Source organism: Procambarus clarkii, chromosome 4 (assembly GCF_040958095.1).
Source record: "Procambarus clarkii isolate CNS0578487 chromosome 4, FALCON_Pclarkii_2.0, whole genome shotgun sequence".
Lineage (NCBI taxonomy): Eukaryota > Metazoa > Arthropoda > Malacostraca > Decapoda > Cambaridae > Procambarus > Procambarus clarkii.
The window spans coordinates 41,476,529-41,492,882 of record NC_091153.1 but is presented as its reverse complement, the minus strand read 5'-3'; the positions used below and the strand labels follow the sequence as shown (position 1 = coordinate 41,492,882).

Below are 16,354 nucleotides of genomic sequence, written 5' to 3'. Positions count from 1 at the left end.
GCTGGCGTACAGGATTCCTTAACCGCTCGACCAACACGACCGGACAAAAGAGGATGGTAGCCGAGGCTATTTCCATCCCCCCGCCGGCACTTGGTTGGTAATCTTGGGCATGGTATTTTATCAAATCACCTCATTCGTTGGGGCACACGTGAGGAACACAAATGCGAACAAGCCTGAATGGTCTATATGCTGATTAGCATTGTAAATGTGTGGCCACGTCTGTGGTAGAAAGAAAAATTTCTTGACTCTCAATACAATTAAGTGAAACGCGGGTCTCCATCCCCGTAGAGTTGCGCTAACGGACGGTCTCGCACAGCCAAAACTAACACAAGAACAACTATCATTATTTGGAGATAAAGGAAGACTTTGATCATAGTTCAAGGGGCACCTGTGTCTCGAACCCGCCTGAGTCCTTTTCAAGGAGGGTTAAAAATAATAATTTAATACCCTATGAGTTGTTTTTCGGTACACAATTTAAGAACTGACGTCCCCACACTGGCTGACGAAGCTGTCATATGTTATGTTGATATCTGTATTGTTGCAAATACTCAAACTCAATTGCAAGGTCTACTTGATTATCTTGCTACTAAAAACGGTGAATGAGGTCTTACTATCTATAAATCTAGAATTCTTCATCTGCACATAAGAACAAATGTCCCTCTAGCACACAAGAGATAACACTAACGTGATGGATCAACCCTTTTAACATCAATTCGGTTTCAATTCGATAACGGCAGTGTCTGGGATGCTCCCGGACGCAGGTTCGAATCCTCGTCACAGTTCTTGAGGATTTGTTCATGTCCCTCTAGCTTTCAAAGTCAACAATCGAAATATTAACACGGCATAAGTTAAAGGAAAGGAACATTAACCACTGAAATCACTTACCAGTAAGTGGTACTGGTGACATTGGTATTAATGTTAAATATGTTAGACTATTTAACATGTAGTTCATTAGATACCTCGCTAATTACCATGATTTACAACCATATTAGAAAGAACCATACAAGGCAACACTACTTTTTTAATTCATTAGAATTAAATTAGAATTCGGTCCATTAAAGTCATTAGAGGTGAGATATCTCAAGTATTGATCAGAGATGTGTTGTTACCTAAATACACTGTAGGGAAACCATTTTCTTCTCGAAATTTTGTTTCCTGAAAGCCATTTCCTTGTAAGTCCACTGTCTCTGTAACTCTAATCTCCTTGTAACTCTCCCCGTAACTCCACTGTCTGTAACTCTACTCTCCTTGTAACTCTACTTTCCCTGTAACTCCACTCTCCCTGTAACTCCACTCTCCCTGTAACTCCACTCTCCCTGTAACTCCACTCTCCCTGTAACTCCACTCTCCCTGTAACTCCACTCTCCCTGTAACTCCACTCTCCCTGTAACTCTACTCTCCCTGTAACTCCACTCTCCCTGTAACTCTACTTTCCCTGTAACTCCACTCTCCCTGTAACTCCACTCTCCCTGTAACTCCACTCTCCCTGTAACTCCACTCTCCCTGTAACTCCACTCTCCCTGTAACTCCACTCTTCTTGTAACTCCACTCTCCCTGTAACTCCACTCTCCCTGTAACTCCACTCTTCTTGTAACTCCACTCTTCTTGTAACTCCACTCTCTCTGTAACCACTCTCCCTGTAACTCCACTCTCTCTGTAACCACTCTCCCTGTAACTCCACTCTCTCTGTAACCACTCTCCCTGTAACTCTACTCTCCCTGTAACTCCACTCTCCCTGTAACTGTACTCTCCCTGTAACCATTCTCCCTGTAACTCTACTCTCCCTGTAACTCTACTCTCCCTGTAACTCTACTCTCCCTGTAACTCCACTCTCCCTGTAACTCCACTCTCCCTGTAACTCCACTCTCCCTGTAACTCTACTCTCCCTGTAACTCTACTCTCCCTGTAACTCTACTCTCCCTGTAACTCCACTCTCCCTGTAACTCTACTCTCCCTGTAACTCTACTCTCCCTGTAACTCTACTCTCCCTGTAACTCTACTCTCCCTGTAACTCTACTCTCCCTGTAACCACTCTCATTGTAACTACTCTCCCTGTAACTCCACTCTCCCTGTAACCACTCTCCCTGTAACTCTACTCTCCCTGTAACTCTACTCTCCCTGTAACTCTACTCTCCCTGTAACTATACTCTCCCTGTAACTCCACTCTCCCTGTAACTCTACTCTCCCTGTAACTACTCTCCCTGTAACTCTACTCTCCCTGTAACTCCACTCTCCCTGTAACTCTACTCTCCCTGTAACTACTCTCCCTGTAACTCCACTCTCCCTGTAACCACTCTCCCTGTAACTCTACTCTCCCTGTAACCACTCTCCCTGTAACTCTACTCTCCCTGTAACCACTCTCCCTGTAACTCTACTCTCCCTGTAACCACTCTCCCTGTAACTCCACTCTCCCTGTAACCACTCTCCCTGTAACTCCACTCTCCCTGTAACCACTCTCCCTGTAACTCTACTCTCCCTGTAACCACTCTCCCTGTAACTCCACTCTCCCTGTAACCACTCTCCCTGTAACTCCACTCTCCCTGTAACCACTCTCCCTGTAACTCCACTCTCCCTGTAACCACTCTCCCTGTAACTCCACTCTCCCTGTAACCACTCTCCTTGTAACTCCACTCTCCCTGTAACCACTCTCCCTGTAACTCCACTCTCCCTGTAATTCCACTCTCCCTGTAACCACTCTCCCTGTAACCACTCTCCCTGTAACTCCACTCTCCCTGTAACCACTCTCCCTGTAGCTCTACTCTCACTGTAACCACTCTCCCTGTAACTCTACTCTCCCTGTAACCACTCTCCCTGTAACTCTACTCTCCCTGTAACCACTCTCCCTGTAACTCCACTCTCCCTGTAACCACTCTCCCTGTAACTCCACTCTCCCTGTAACCACTCTCCCTGTAACTCTACTCTCCCTGTAACCACTCTTCCTGTAACTCTACTCTCCCTGTAACCACTCTCCCTGTAACTCCACTCTCCCTGTAACCACTCTCCCTGTAACTCTACTCTCCCTGTAACCACTCTCCCTGTAACTCCACTCTCCCTGTAACTCCACTCTCCCTGTAACTCCACTCTCCCTGTAACCACTCTCCTTGTAACTCCACTCTCCCTGTAACCACTCTCCCTGTAACTCCACTCTCCCTGTAATTCCACTCTCCCTGTAATCACTCTCCCTGTAACCACTCTCCCTGTAACTCCACTCTCCCTGTAACCACTCTCCCTGTAACTCCACTCTCCCTGTAACTCCACTCTCCCTGTAACTCTAGTCTCCCTGTAACCACTCTCCCTGTAACTCTACTCTCCCTGTAACCACTCTCCCTGTAACTCTACTCTCCCTGTAACCACTCTCCCTGTAACTCCACTCTCCCTGTAACCACTCCCCTGTAACTCCACTCTCTCTGTAACCACTCTCCCTGTAACTCCACTCTCCCTGTAACCACTCTCCCTGTAACTCCACTTTCCCTGTAACCACTCTCCTTGTAACTCCACTCTCCCTGTAACCACTCTCCCTGTAACTCCACTCTCCCTGTAACTCCACTCTCCCTGTAACTCCACTCTCCCTGTAACCACTCTCCCTGTAGCTCCACTGTCCCTGTAACTCTAGTCTCCCTGTAACCACTCTCCCTGTAACTCTACTCTCCCTGTAACCACTCTCCCTGTAACTCTACTCTCCCTGTAACCACTCTCCCTGTAACTCTACTCTCCCTGTAACTCCACTCTCCCTGTAACTCCACTCTCCCTGTAACCACTCTCCCTGTAACTCCACTCTCCCCGTAACTCCACTCTCCCTGTAACCACTCTCCCTGTAACTCCACTCTCCCTGTAACCACTCTCCCTGTAACTCCACTCTCCCTGTAACCACTCTCCCTGTAACTCCACTCTCCCTGAAACTTCTCCCTCCTAGTATCTGCGCTTATATCCCTCTCCTCCTCCCCTGCTTTATCCACATTGTCTCCTTATCCCGCTACTTCCCGCCCGCTCTCTTAGTACTCTACAATATTTCTTACCATAAGAGGCGGGATCAGCGATTTAAAGCAAATTTGGGGGATTTTCTCTCATCCTCTTTTTTTCCGTGTGAAATCCTCATGTGGTTGTGCTGCTGCTCACGTAGCGAGAGCTCTTGTGGGCGAGCTCCTACCTTGAGCCGTCAGTGCTCTACAGTCTCCTCTTATTGCTCTATTGCCCGCGCTTCATGGCTGCTTGAGCGGGTGTTGGTGGTTCCTGCTACCTTTAGCGGGTGTTGGGGGTTCCTGCTACCTTTAGCGGGTGTTGGTGGTCCCTGCTACCTTTAGCAGGTGTTGGTGGTCCCTGCTACCTTTAGCAGGTGTTGGTGGTTCCTGCTACCTTTAGCGGGTGTTGGTGGTCCCTGCTACCTTTAGCGGGTGTTGGTGGTCCCTGTATACCTTTAGCAGGTGTTGGTGGTCCCTGTATACCTTTAGCAGGTGTTGGTGGTCCCTGCTACCTTTAGCAGGTGTTGGTGGTCCCTGTATACCTTTAGCATGTGTTGGTGGTCCCTGCTACCTTTAGCAGGTGTTGGTGGTCCCTGCTACCTTTAGCGGGTGTTGGGGGTTCCTGCTACCTTTAGCGGGTGTTGGTGGTCCCTGCTACCTTTAGCAGGTGTTGGTGGTCCCTGCTACCTTTAGCAGGTGTTGGTGGTCCCTGCTACCTTTAGCAGGTGTTGGTGGTCCCTGCTACCTTTAGCAGGTGTTGGTGGTCCCTGCTACCTTTAGCAGGTGTTGGTGGTTCCTGCTACCTTTAGCAGGTGTTGGTGGTCCCTGTATACCTTTAGCAGGTGTTGGTGGTCCCTGTATACCTTTAGCAGGTGTTGGTGGTCCCTGTATACCTTTAGCAGGTGTTGGTGGTCCCTGCTACCTTTAGCAGGTGTTGGTGGTCCCTGCTACCTTTAGCAGGTGTTGGTGGTCCCTGCTACCTTTAGCAGGTGTTGGTGGTCCCTGTATACCTTTAGCAGGTGTTGGTGGTCCCTGATTACCTTTAGCAGGTGTTGGTGGTCCCTGCTACCTTTAGCAGGTGTTGGTGGTCCCTGCTACCTTTAGCAGGTGTTGGTGGTCCCTGCTACCTTTAGCGGGTGTTGGTGGTCCCTGCTACCTTTAGCAGGTGTTGGTGGTCCCTGCTACCTTTAGCGGGTGTTGGTGGTCCCTGCTACCTTTAGCAGGTGTTGGTGGTCCCTGTATACCTTTAGCAGGTGTTGGTGGTCCCTGCTACCTTTAGCAGGTGTTGGTGGTCCCTGATTACCTTTAGCAGGTGTTGGTGGTCCCTGCTACCTTTAGCAGGTGTTGGTGGTCCCTGCTACCTTTAGCAGGTGTTGGTGGTCCCTGCTACCTTTAGCGGGTGTTGGTGGTCCCTGCTACCTTTAGCAGGTGTTGGTGGTCCCTGTATACCTTTAGCAGGTGTTGGTGGTTCCTGCTACCTTTAGCAGGTGTTGGTGGTCCCTGCTACCTTTAGCAGGTGTTGGTGGTCCCTGTATACCTTTAGCAGGTGTTGGTGGTTCCTGCTACCTTTAGCAGGTGTTGGTGGTTCCTGCTACCTTTAGCAGGTGTTGGTGGTTCCTGCTACCTTTAGCAGGTGTTGGTGGTTCCTGCTACCTTTAGCAGGTGTTGGTGGTCCCTGTATACCTTTAGCAGGTGTTGGTTGTCCCTGTATACCTTTAGCAGGTGTTGGTGGTCCCTGCTACCTTTAGCAGGTGTTGGTGGTCCCTGTATACCTTTAGCAGGTGTTGGTGGTCCCTGCCACCTTTAGCAGGTGTTGGTGGTCCCTGCCACCTTTAGCAGGTGTTGGTGGTCCCTGCTACCTTTAGCAGGTGTTGGTGGTCCCTGCCACCTTTAGCAGGTGTTGGTGGTCCCTGCTACCTTTAGCAGGTGTTGGTAGTCCCTGCCACCTTTAGCAGGTGTTGGTGGTCCCTGCTACCTTTAGCAGGTGTTGGTGGTCCCTGCTACCTTTAGCGGGTGTTGGGGGTCCCTGCTACCTTTAGCAGGTGTTGGTGGTCCCTGCTACCTTTAGCAGGTGTTGGTATCCATAATACGTCATGCTGAGCAGAATGTCTTCCTTTTAATTCATTTTCTGTGTCTACATTTCACATCTTCCCCAAACCTTGTAACCCACACAGAGAGTAATCACACTAACGTGGTGCATCACTGAGAACACCCGTAGGAGCCGTGGTTAGGATTCGAACCCTCATCACGGCTCCTACGGGATTTCTCACTTTCTGACCTGTTTCCATAGCTTGTATCACGTTATAGAAGCGTGATAGCGTGATCTTCCATAGCTCAGCTACCCTTCCCCCTTAGTTCCCTTACTTCTCCCCTCATTTGTCCCCATTTGTTCTCTCCACTCTGCCCTTCCCCTTCACCATCCCCTCTCCCCTATTTACCTACAGTGTCGGCTTTCCTTCACTATCCGTCACTCTTTACCTTCGCAGTGTTCCTCTTCACTGTCATTCACCCTTCTATCCTACACTATCCTCCCTTCACCATTTACCCCTTCCCTTCCCTTGCTCACTATTCCCGTCACTATCAGCCCTCACTCTTCACCACCACCTTCCTCACGACGTAGCAGATCCCAGTGCTAGGGGGAAGGTGAAACAAGAGACGATAGTCTGAGAACTATTAAGGTAAGAGCACAGGAAATAGTGAGACAAAGTCTACGGGCTCACCATAGCCCGTGCTGCTTGGAACTTTTTGTTCCAAGTAGCGAATCTTAAACAACAACAACAACAGTGAGACAACTAACATCACTAGATGAAACTAAAGCTATTGGACCAGACAATGTATCACCCTGGATGCTAAAGGAGGTGGCACAGGCCCTCAGCCTACCTCTGGCTCAGATCTTTAGTCATTCAATTGCGAGGAAAGAGTTGCCCAGTTGTTGGAAGATTGAAACTGTCTTACAGTATACAAGATACAGAGATTGGGAGGAGCTTACTACGAATCCTGATCGCTGTCCACTCAGCTGTCAGACCCTCTCGTGGGAGGGTTAGGCATAGTGCACATTTCTAGACTACGACACACTTCCGCGTAAAAGGCCACTCCTCCTACTTGATAGGCAGACAAGAGTGACATGGGGCGAGATAGTACCTAACACAGTGGAGTCAGAGAGTCGCTGTGAGGAGCGAGAAGTCTGGCTGCCTGGTGCAAGAAGAGAGTCCCACAAGGATCGATACCAAGACGCTTTCTATTCCTCATTTATATTAATGACTTCACCGTGAAATTTGAGTTTTAAGTGTCGATCTTTGCTGACGATGGAGACGAATCAAGACGGATGAAGATTGTCAAATGCTTTAACATTACTTAGTCAAACTGTGGCGTTGGTCCAAGAAATGGCTACAAGATTTCAACACAAGCACGTGTAAGGTGATGAAAATGGGGTCATGAGCAAGGCCAGAAGGACGGACGGTGGACAGTGAAGCTAGATCCAGGTTTCAGCTCCGGGGCCTCGCCTCAGCTCCGGGGCCTCGCCTCAGCTCCGGGGCCTCGCCTCAGCTCCGGGGCCTCGCCTCAGCTCCGGGGCCTCGCCTCAGCTCCGGGGCCTCGCCTCAGCTCCGGGGCCTCGCCTCAGCTCCGGGGCCTCGCCTCAGCTCCGGGGCCTCGCCTCAGCTCCGGGGCCTCGCCTCAGCTCCGGGGCCTCGCCTCAGCTCCGGGGCCTGGCCTCACCCCACCACCCAGGCCCCGGGCCACGCCGGCCAAGTTGATAGCGACCAGACCAACTGATAATTCGCTGGACGGCGGCCTCTCTCCTGGATGTTATTTACCTTTGTGGTTAGGTTAGGTTAGGTTAGGTTCGCTGTAATATGGAGGTGATGGGTGGGTGTGTGCTCTCCCCCGCCTCCCCTCACCCTGCACGCCCTCTCCCCGCCTCCCCTCACCCTGCACGCCCTCTCCCCGCCTCCCCTCACCCTGCACGCCCTCTCCCCGCCTCCCCTCACCCTGCACGCCCTCTCCCCCGCCTCCCCTCACCCTGCACGCCCTCTCCCCGCCTCCCCTCACCCTGCACGCCCTCTCCCCGCCTCCCCTCACCCTGCACGCCCTCTCCCCGCCTCCCCTCACCCTGCACGCCCTCTCCCCGCCTCCCCTCACCCTGCACGCCCTCTCCCCGCCTCCCCTCACCCTGCACGCCCTCTCCCCGCCTCCCCTCACCCTGCACGCCCTCTCCCTCGTCGTGATGATCAAGATGGTAATGGAGGTAATTTAGGTGTCGATATTTCTGTTAATTAAGACGTGGAGGAAGAGAGGGAGAGAGAGAGAGAGAGAGAGAGAGAGAGAGAGAGAGAGAGAGAGAGAGAGAGAGAGAGAGAGAGAGAGAGAGAGAGAGAGAGAGAGAGAGAGAGAGAGAGAGAGAGAGAGAGAGAGAGAGAGAGAGAGAGAGAGAGAGATTGTTTTGTTTTCCCCTCTGTTCCTTCCTCTCTTTATCCCTCGCTTTGTCTCCTGTTCCTCCTCCATCTCTCTCTCTCTCCCTCTCTCCCACTTTTGTTGTGTGCCAGGACGCTGGGAATATTGTTCTCCCAGCGCCTGTGATCCCAGGAGTCTCAGTCAATCACTGTGATCCTAGCTAATCCTCAGCACATGTTAGTCTTGGCTTCTCTGGGCTCACAAACCTCTCACTTCCTCCCTCCCTCACCTCTCTTCCCTCTCCTTCTACCTTATGTCCTCCCTTCATCCCTAATACCTCCCTACTTTACCTACTTTATCCCTACCTCTCTCTCTCTCTCTCTCTCTCTGTCTCTGTCTCTCTCTGTCTCTCTCTCTCTCTCTCTCTCTCTCTCTCTCTCTCTCTCTCTCTCTCTCTCTCTCTCTCTCTCTCTCTCTCTCTCTCTCTCTCTCTCTCTCTCTCTCTGTCTGTCTCTCTCTCTCTCTCTCTCTCTCTCTCTCTCTGTCTCTCTCTCTCTCTGTCTCTCTCTCTCTCTCTCTGTCTCTGTCTCTGTCTCTGTCTCTCTCTCTCTGTCTCTCTCTCTCTCTCTCTGTCTCTGTCTCTGTCTCTGTCTCTCTCTCTCTCTCTGTCTCTCTCTCTCTCTCTCTCTCTCTCTCTCTCTCTCTCTCTCTCTCTCTCTCTCTCTCTCTCTCTCTCTCTCTCTCTCTCTCTCTCTCTCTCTCTGTCTCTCTCTCTCTCTCTGTCTCTCTCTCTCTCTCTCTCTCTCTCTCTCTCTCTCTCTCTCTCTCTCTCTCTCTCTCTCTCTCTCTCTCTCTCTCTCTCTCTCTCTCTCTCTCTCTCTCTCCCTCTGTCTCTCTCTCTCTTCTCCTTTCTTGTCTTTACTAACTCCCTTACCATCTTTCCATTCTCTCACCCGTTACTTAGTGATTGGAATCCCAATCTGGGACTGACGCTTTGGTGGACGTCCCAATCTGGGACTGACGTCTTGTTGGACGTCCCAATCTGGCACTGACACCAGGTACTGACATTTCTCTCACAACGTTGTAAATAAAGTCTTTGAATTGCGCAGCGAATTTTTACTAGAGAACACCTCTGATTTTCGCGTCAAGAATATGAAGATGAATATGAAGGCCTTGGGGGAAGGGGGGGGGGGGGGATTTTTTTGGGGGGAGAGTGGGAAGTGGAGGTGTTGGCCCTTGGAGAGCGAGTAGTGGGGGGCTAGGGTGTGGGGGGGGGTCCGTGATAGGGAATGGAGAGCAGGGGAAGGGGGGGGGGGGAGAGGGGGTATTCCTGGGCTTATATATAATACTTTAAAGAATTACTCATCGAAATATATTCAGAAATATTCTCTGGCATTGCCTTCTCTGCCTTCTCTTCCACTGGACATGTGATCATGGGGTCCCGGTTACGATCCCAGGCGCCGGCGAGAAACAATGGGCAGAGTTTTTTCACCTTGATGCTCCGGTTACCTAGCAGTAAATAGGTACCTGGGTGTTAGTCAGCTGTCACGGGCTGCTTCCTGGGGGTGGAGGCCTGGTCGAGGACCGGGCCGCGGGGGCACTAAAGCCCCGAAATCATCTCGAGATAACCTTATAGTCAATCTTGAGATTATCTTGAGATGATTTCGGGTCTTAGTGTCCCCGCGGCCCGGTCCTCAACCAGGCCTCCTTTTTGTTACACATCCCCAGGAAGCAGCCCGTAGCAGCTGTCTAACTCCCAGGTACCTATTTACTGCTAGGTAACAGGATCATCAGGGTGAAAGAAACTATGCCCATTTGTTTCCGCCTCAACCGGGGATCGAACCCGAAACCTTAGGATTACGAATACCGAGCGGTGTCCACTCGGCCGTCAGGCCCCCCTCACAACTACGCAAACTGTAAACCTTCCCATATTGTAAACCAAGAATGGGAAACCTGTTATAGTACCCAGTGCGGGTTTCTAACAAGTTTGAATTAATAAGACACTTGATCTATAAGTTTGTATTTTATATATTTGAATGTATACAACGGAAAATACATTATGTCCTGCAGTATGCAATCTTCGATTAGTAAAATATAGTTTTGGTATTGTTAGAAGTCCCCAGAAATGTTGTTTTAAGAGTATTGTAGGAATGGAACTAGTAACCAAGATGTGACAGTGTTAAACGCTGCCGGTCGCGTCAAGGCCTCGGTCGTGAAAATGCAATAATGTTTAAAATCTCAATATATTACTTTCACAACAATGAAAGCTTCAACTTTTCCCTAAAAATGTAATCCACTGAAATATGTCTGGGAAACCTCCTCCCCTTCTCTCTGTTTATCTTAGAAACCCACCAAAAATACGAGCATGAAAGTTTTCCATGTCTTAAACCTCACGTCAGAGAGATCAAGTCAACTACGGGCTCACCATAGCCCGTGCTACTTGGAACATGTTGTTTCAAGTAGCGAATCTTAAACAACAGTCAGAGAGACCCCGTTGCTGCTCCGTCACTATCTTCCTCCCGTAAGACGCACTCCACCATCACCCTTGAGGGGGCACCGCCCCCCGGAGCACAGGCTGGAATATCACGTATTCACCAGACGGTCTTATAGCCAAACACGCAACACCAATTTAGTCGGAAGACGAAGCCGACTGAGTAACCATGTTGTGCTATTTAGCGCCTTAACGAGCAATTAGGTAGTTAGGAGAGAGAGATAATTGTATTCAGTCCATCTGTCAGGTGAGGACGCTTCTCGCGAGAGGGAAATGGAGAAGCAGACGAGCCGAAGGTTCCTGTGGTGGAGATGAGGGCGGTGGGAGCCGAGACACCACTACCACACTGGTTCGAGACTCCCGCTCGGGAATTATACCTTGACAAGTGGAAGCTGGAATTTATAGCTTGAGAATTGTTCGCTAAGAATTATTGTTTTGGGAATTGTTGGCTGAGAAATATTAGCTGGGAACTGTTCCTGGGAATGATAATGTGAGAAATGTTGTCTGTAAATTACTAGTTGCAAAATGTAGGTAATGAATTAACAGCTGGGGACTCTGGTCTCAAGGTTCTGCCCATCGAATTGGTGGCTGGGAATTTTTGAACTGGAAACAGATCGCTAGGAATTTTTGATCTGGAAACAGATCGCTAGGAATTTTTGATCTGGAAACAGATCGCTAGGAATTTTTTGGCTGCGACCTGATAGCTGGGATTTTTTGCCTGGGACATTTTGGCTATCACTCCTGCTATCGTGGTATGCGCTTAAGCAATTATAAATATAATTGCTCTTAATTTGATTAATAGCAATTACATTTCCATCTTAATTTCAGTCATCTATTACCATGTGGGTGGTTCTGTGACCATTTTCCTGACACACCAAGCCAACAGCTGTTACATTACAGCAAATAACATTACAGCATATAACATTACAGCAAATAACAGCATATAACATTACAGCAAATAACATTACAGCAAATAACAGCATATAACATTACAGCAAATAACATTACAGCATATAACATTACAGCATATAACATTACAGCAAATAACATTACAGCAAATAACATTACAGCATATAACATTACAGCAAATAACATTACAGCAAATAACATTACAGCAAATAACAGCATATAACATTACAGCAAATAACATTACAGCATATAACATTACAGCATATAACATTACAGCAAATAACATTACAGCAAATAACATTACAGCATATAACATTACAGCAAATAACATTACAGCAAATAACATTACAGCAAATAACAGCATATAACATTACAGCAAATAACATTACAGCAAATAACATTACAGCAAATAACATTACAGCAAATAACAGCATATAACATTACAGCAAATAACATTACAGCAAATAACATTACAGCAAATAACATTACAGCAAATAACATTACAGCATATAACATTACAGCAAATAACATTACAGCAAATAACATTACAGCAAATAACATTACAGCATATAACATTACAGCAAATAACAGCAAATAACATTACAGCAAATAACATTACAGCAAATAACATTACAGCAAATAACAGCAAATAACATTACAGCAAATAACATTACAGCAAATAACATTACAGCAAATAACATTACAGCAAATAACATTACAGCATATAACATTACAGCATATAACATTACAGCAAATAACATTACAGCAAATAACATTACAGCAAATAACATTACAGCAAATAACAGCAAATAACATTACAGCAAATAACATTACAGCAAATAACATTACAGCAAATAACATTACAGCAAATAACATTACAGCAAATAACAGCAAATAACATTACAGCAAATAACATTACAGCAAATAACATTACAGCAAATAACATTACAGCAAATAACATTACAGCATATAACATTACAGTAAATAACATTACAGCAAATAACATTACAGCAAATAACATTACAGCAAATAACATTACAGCATATAACATTACAGCAAATAACATTACAGCAAATAACATTACAGCAAATAACATTACAGCAAATAACATTACAGCATATAACATTACAGCAAATAACATTACAGCATATAACATTACAGCAAATAACATTACAGCAAATAACATTACAGCAAATAACATTACAGCAAATAACATTACAGCAAATAACATTACAGCAAATAACATTACAGCATATAACATTACAGTAAATAACATAAGAGAGTAGTAATCAGCCATCACTGAACCTACCCTCTGTATGGTAATGTCTCATAGGAACAAGTCCACAAGGGGCCTTGACAAGGGATTCGAACCCGTGCACTGGATGCCCAATACAGTCTCGAATCACTGACACTGGACAGAGAAAAGCTTAGGTGTTCCTTAGAGGGAATATTATGTCAGGTCTCTTGCTGTTGGTGGTGGTGGACCCGGAATGTGGTAGTGACCATGGGACAATCCATTCATCCACCCACCTAACCAGCCAGTCATCCACCCAGCTAACCAGCTAGTCATCCACCCACCTAACCAGCCTATCATCCACCCAGCTAACCAGCCAGTCATCCACCCAGTTAACCAGCTAGTCATCCACCCACCTAACCAGCCAGTCATCCACCCAGCTGACCAGCCAGTCATCCACCCAGCTAACCAGCTAGTCATCCACCCACCTAACCAGCCTATCATCCACCCAGCTAACCAGCCAGTCATCCACCCAGCTTACCAGCCAGTCATCCACCCAGCTAACCAGCCATTCATCCACCCACCTAACCAGCCAGTCATCCACCCAGCTAACCAGCCAGTCATCCACCCAGCTTACCAGCCAGTCATCCACCCAGCTGACCAGCCAGTCATCCACCCAGCTGACCAGCCAGTCATCCACCCAGCTGACCAGCCAGTCATCCACCCAGCTAACCAGCCAGTCAACCACCCAGCTAACCAGCCAGTCATCCACCCAGCTAACCAGCCAGTCAACCACCCAGCTAACCAGCCAGTCATCCACCCAGCTAACCAGCCAGTCATCCACCCAGCTAACCAGCCAGTCAACCACCCAGCTAACCAGCCAGTCATCCACCCAGCTGACCAGCCAGTCAACCACCCAGCTGACAAGCCAGTCATCCACCCAGCTGACCAGCCAGTCATCCACCCAGCTAACCAGCCAGTCAACCACCCAGCTAACCAGCCAGTCAACCACCCAGCTGACAAGCCAGTCATCCACCCAGCTGACCAGCCAGTCAACCACCCAGCTGACAAGCCAGTCATCCACCCAGCTAACCAGCCAGTCAACCACCCAGCTGACAAGCCAGTCATCCACCCAGCTAACCAGCCAGTCAACCACCCAGCTAACCAGCCAGTCAACCACCCAGCTGACAAGCCAGTCATCCACCCAGCTGACAAGCCAGTCAACCACCCAGCTAACCAGCCAGTCATCCACACAGCTAACCAGCCAGTCAACCACCCAGCTGACAAGCCAGTCATCCACCCAGCTGACAAGCCAGTCAACCACCCAGCTAACCAGCCAGTCAACCACCCAGCTAACCAGCCAGTCATCCACCCAGCTGACAAGCCAGTCAACCACCCAGCTAACCAGCCAGTCATCCACCCAGCTGACCAGCCAGTCATCCACCCAGCTAACCAGCCAGTCAACCACACAGCTAACCAGCCAGTCATCCACCCAGCTAACCAGCCAGTCATCCACCCAGCTAACCAGCCAGTCAACCACACAGCTAACCAGCCAGTCAACCACCCAGCTAACCAGCCAGTCATCCACCCAGCTGACAAGCCAGTCAACCACCCAGCTAACCAGCCAGTCATCCACCCAGCTAACCAGCCAGTCATCCACCCAGCTAACCAGCCAGTCAACCACACAGCTAACCAGCCAGTCATCCACCCAGCTAACCAGCCAGTCATCCACCCAGCTGACCAGCCAGTCATCCACCCAGCTAACCAGCCAGTCAACCACACAGCTAACCAGCCAGTCAACCACCCAGCTAACCAGCCAGTCATCCACCCAGCTAACCAGCCAGTCAACCACACAGCTAACCAGCCAGTCAACCACCCAGCTAACCAGCCAGTCATCCACCCAGCTGACAAGCCAGTCAACCACCCAGCTAACCAGCCAGTCATCCACCCAGCTAACCAGCCAGTCAACCACACAGCTAACCAGCCAGTCATCCACCCAGCTGACAAGCCAGTCAACCACCCAGCTAACCAGCCAGTCATCCACCCAGCTGACCAGCCAGTCATCCACCCAGCTAACCAGCCAGTCAACCACCCAGCTAACCAGCCAGTCATCCACCCAGCTAACCAGCCAGTCAACCACCCAGCTGACAAGCCAGTCAACCACCCAGCTAACCAGCCAGTCATCCACCCAGCTGACCAGCCAGTCAACCACCCAGCTAACCAGCCAGTCAACCACCCAGCTGACAAGCCAGTCATCCACCCAGCTGACCAGCCAGTCATGCACCCAGCTGACCAGCCAGTCAACCACCCAGCTAACCAGCCAGTCAACCACCCAGCTGACAAGCCAGTCATCCACCCAGCTGACCAGCCAGTCATCCACCCAGCTGACAAGCCAGTCAACCACCCAGCTAACCAGCCAGTCATCCACCCAGCTGACCAGCCAGTCAACCACCCAGCTGACAAGCCAGTCATCCACCCAGCTGACCAGCCAGTCAACCACCCAGCTAACCAGCCAGTCATCCACCCAGCTGACCAGCCAGTCAACCACCCAGCTAACCAGCCAGTCATCCACCCAGCTGACCAGCCAGTCATCCACCCAGCTGACAAGCCAGTCATCCACCCAGCTGACCAGCCAGTCAACCACCCAGCTAACCAGCCAGTCATCCACCCAGCTTACCAGCCAGTCAACCACACAGCTTACCAGCCAGTCAACCACACAGCTTACCAGCCAGTCAACCACACAGCTAACCAGCCAGTCATCCACCCAGTTAACCAGCTAGTCATCCACCCACGTAACCAGCCAGTCATCCACCCAACTAACCACCCAACTAACCAGCCAATTACCCACCCAACTAACCAATCAATCATCCACCCCAGCTAACCAACCAGTCAACCACCCAGCTGACCAGCCAGTCATCCACCCAGCTAACCAGCCAGTCATCCACCCAGCTGACCAGCCAGTCATCCACCCAGCTGACCAGCCAGTCATCCACACAGCTTACCAGCCAGTCAACCACCCAGCTAACCAGCCAGTCATCCACCCAGTTAACCAGCTAGTCATCCACCCACGTAACCAGCCAGTCATCCACCCAACTAACCACCCAACTAACCAGCCAATTACCCACCCAACTAACCAATCAATCATCCACCCCAGCTAACCAACCAGTCATCCACCCAGCTAACCAACCAGTCATCCACCCCAGCTAACCACCCAATCATCAACCCAGCTAACCAACCAATCATCCACCCATCTAACCAGCCAAACAACCATCCGTCAACCAATCGAACGAAACTCAGTCATTTAAAACGCCACTTTTTTCCCGCCTTTGAATTTTTTTATCGTGTATGTAAAACCCATCAATATCTGGC

General features: G+C 49.4%; 1 protein-coding gene across 1 annotated transcript in view; it reads left to right on the top strand.

The window, feature by feature from the left end:
• Positions 1-15,866, top strand: part of LOC123748869 (protein PF3D7_1417600-like) — a 25,864-nt gene extending 9,998 nt beyond the window's left edge. The window contains exons 2-4 of the mRNA XM_069336050.1: positions 11,868-12,101; positions 12,618-13,016; positions 13,290-15,866. Of these exons, the coding sequence (XP_069192151.1) occupies positions 11,868-12,101; positions 12,618-13,016; positions 13,290-15,866 (3,210 nt within the window). The remainder of the gene's footprint in view (positions 1-11,867; positions 12,102-12,617; positions 13,017-13,289) is intronic.
• The last annotated feature ends 488 nt before the right edge of the window (positions 15,867-16,354 follow it).